At 39.6% G+C, this 3,385-nt stretch overlaps 1 protein-coding gene across 1 annotated transcript; it reads left to right on the top strand.

The window, feature by feature from the left end:
* Positions 1-543: 543 nt before the first annotated feature.
* On the top strand, positions 544-2,594 carry LOC133789513 (putative pectinesterase/pectinesterase inhibitor 28). The gene is made up of 2 exons (XM_062227348.1): positions 544-1,582; positions 1,712-2,594. The coding sequence occupies exons 1-2, from the start codon at positions 547-549 to the stop codon at positions 2,422-2,424; spliced, it is 1,749 nt and encodes a 582-aa protein (XP_062083332.1). The 5' UTR covers positions 544-546; the 3' UTR covers positions 2,425-2,594.
* Positions 2,595-3,385: the final 791 nt, after the last annotated feature.

Below are 3,385 nucleotides of genomic sequence, written 5' to 3'. Positions count from 1 at the left end.
AGGAATATTATTATGTGGAGGAAGAACGTGATACCATTAATTTCGCCAGCTGATCCAAGTGTCTACTACCTCAAAATTTTATAGAAAACAATAATAATAGTAATAAACCAATATACCTATGTTGGCGTTCCTTCCACTAATTCCCTCCAATCTCTCTATCGCATGGCCATTCGTATTAGTCTATACCTTAATTTACCCCCCATATATCAACCTTATAAATTAACCCCCCAAAACATACTTCCATCAATAGGTCCGAGAGAGCTTGGCTAGCTCTATCTAAAGCTTCAATAATAATCAAAAAGAAGGGATTTAACCTTCTCTCTCTACTATTAAATAATATATACACATACACATATAATATAGCAGCTTTCTTTGGCCTCACAGGGAGAGAGAGATACGCTTTTTGTGACCAAGAAAAGGAGAAAAATACTTGAGCAAATCATTCATAATTTGTCTCCCTTTAAGGTGTCGAAGAGCTGCTAATTATTAGTTACATTTAACAGTAAATATAAATACTAAAAATAATTAAAAAATAATTAAAAAATCATGGCATACAATGGAGATGATGGTGGGAAGAGAAAGAGGTACGCGGTTATCGGTGTCTCCTCCTTCTTATTGGTAGCCATGGTGATTGCAGTGACCGTCGGTGTAAGCCTCAACAATGGCGAGTCTTCAAATCCGGCGAGCGGCAACAAAGACGGACACGGCCATATTTCGTCATCGAACAAAGCAATCAAAGCCATTTGCCAACCCACTGATTACAAAGAAGATTGTATTAAGAGTCTCACTTCTGAGGCTGGAAACACAACCGATCCAAAGAAGCTTATCCAAGCTGGTTTCAACGTCGCCATGAAGCATATCACCGAGGCTGCAAAGAAATCCGAGGTCTTGAAAGAGTTGGAGAAAGACCCCAGAGCTTCCAAAGCTCTTGGTTTTTGCAAGCAGCTCATGGAAACCGCCATCGACGATCTTCACAAATCGTTTGATAAGATCAGTGATTTTGACATCACCAAGTTAGATGAGATGCTTATGGACTTGAAGATATGGATTAGTGCCACCATTACGTACCAGGAGACTTGCTTGGATGGTTTCCAGAATACTACAGGCGATGCCGCTGAGAAGATGAAGAAGGCTTTGAAGACTTCCATGCGCCTGAGTAGTAATGGCCTTGCCATGGTTTCTGAGATCTCTTCGGTCTTCGCGGACTTGAGCATTAACCGCCGGAGACTTCTCGAGTATGAAAGCCCCACTCCCGAAGCTCAGGGTACAAGCCCGTGGATTGCTACGGGAGTTCGGAGATTGCTCGCTGTGAATAGTACGGAGAATTTGAAGCCAGACGTGATTGTGGCCAAAGATGGGAGTGGAAAGTACAAAACCATCAATGAGGCACTCAAAGATATTCCAAAGAAGAGCAATCAAACGTTTGTGATTTACATAAAGGAGGGAGTTTACGAGGAGTACGTGACCTTTCAGAAAAACATGACCCATGTCCTTGTCTATGGTGATGGTGCTACTAGGACCCGGATCACTGGTAGCAAGAATTTCATCGATGGTTTTCCCACCAGCCTTACTGCCACCGTTGGTACGTACGTGCATGTGTAATTATATTGATACATATCACCAATTTTACCAATATATGATAAAGATTTATATATATCTAATCCAATAGTGCTACTCCATCAGCTTTTAATTTTTATATATAATATTTCAGTTGTACTTGGTGATCACTTCCTGGCAAGAGACATCGGTTTCGAGAACACTGCTGGACCAAGCAAACACCAAGCTGTAGCACTGAGAGTGAACTCAGACGAGGCCATCTTCTACCGATGTGCCATGGACGGCTTCCAAGACACACTCTACGCTCACGCCAAGCGCCAATTCTACCGTGAGTGTAGCATCTCCGGCACCATCGACTTCGTCTTCGGTGACGCCGCCGTGGTCTTCCAGAACTGCAAATTCATAGTCCGAAAGCCAAACGACAACCAGCAGTGCATAGTCACGGCACAAGGTCGTAAAGAAAGGAGACAGCCAACGGCCATAGTCATCCAAAACGGGACCTTTGTGGCCGACCCTGAATACGTGCCAGTAATGAACCAGAGCAAGGCATACTTGGGAAGGCCCTGGAAGGAGTTCTCAAGGACCATCATCATGGAGTCTTTCATTGATGAGCTGATTCAGCCTGTGGGATGGTTGCCCTGGGCTGGAAATTTCGCTCTCGACACTTGCTACTATGGCGAGTTCAACAACCGCGGTCCCGGCGCCGCAGAGGAGACCCTGCGCGCCAAGTGGCTGGGAGTGAAGAAGATCACGGCCGAGATCGCCGCGACTTTCACGCCGGAACAGTTCTTTCAGGGAGACGCGTGGGTTAAGGGCAGTGGTGTGGAGTACGTCCCTGGCATGTTCTCTATCGCTCCCAAGAAATAAGTGAAATGAGATCTATTCTTTAGTTTCTCATAATTCGTGTATTTGTTTTGTTTTGTTTTTTTTTTTTGTTTTTTTTTTCGGTTTTGCTCTTCAACATTGTTTGTTATTAGGGTATAATTAATTAATTTACCCACCATTTTAACATAGCTGAGTATACATTCTCAATAAGGTTAATTAAAAATAACCCTTTTTTAATCCCATCAATTTAATCAAGGACCTTCTTTGTTATTCTTTTTTTTTTTCTTTTTTAATCTAGATCCTGGGTAGTACTAGTACACCTACAGGTAATAAGTTGCTAAAATTTTAGAAGAGAAAATCTCAGTAAAAAAAAAACGTTAGAATGCAGAAATTAAACGCATCAAACCACCATTGAAAGATATCAAATTTGATCGAAATATTGATGGTCGATCCGATTAATCGTAAACATATACAAAAATTCCACAGTTATCATTTTTTTTTTCTTTGAAAGGGATCATGTCTCTGACTATTCTAATTCATGGTTTTATCACATTTCAACAAAACACACAAATAAAATATAACCTTTATGAATACTTTTATTATTTTTTAATATAAATTAATTTAATGAAACGTAAATAACATTAAGTTAATCATTTTTAATATCTTTTTTTAATTGGAAAGTGAATTAGGAGAGAGAGAGATTGAAAAAATAGAAGAAACCCTAGAGAGAGAAAGAAATATATGATTTCAGCTATAAAAATGTTAGTAATGTACTTGAATCTTGTGTTTAACTATTGGGTATTTATAATTTATAATTATATAACTATATTTAGAATAAATCTAAAGTTTTTTGCCAACAAAATACAATTTTAGGGTAAAAGTAGCTTTTGTTCGAGGTTGAAGATGAACGGTAAATTTTAGAATCTCTTAAGATCTCTTAGTGCAATTTTTAGTGATGACCAAATTACACTGAGAGACCCTGTTCGACCCAAGGGTCTTCAGG

This window comes from Humulus lupulus, chromosome 7 (assembly GCF_963169125.1).
Source record: "Humulus lupulus chromosome 7, drHumLupu1.1, whole genome shotgun sequence".
Lineage (NCBI taxonomy): Eukaryota > Viridiplantae > Streptophyta > Magnoliopsida > Rosales > Cannabaceae > Humulus > Humulus lupulus.
This window is presented reverse-complemented; position numbering and strand designations above follow the sequence as displayed.

Bases quoted from the DNA above. Each gene is read 5' to 3' on its own strand.
- LOC133789513 (XM_062227348.1), top strand. From the start codon at position 547: ATGGCATACAATGGAGATGATGGTGGGAAGAGAAAGAGGTACGCGGTT. The intron at 1,583-1,711 runs GTACGTACGTGC...ATAATATTTCAG, and splicing joins CAGCCTTACTGCCACCGTTG to TTGTACTTGGTGATCACTTC.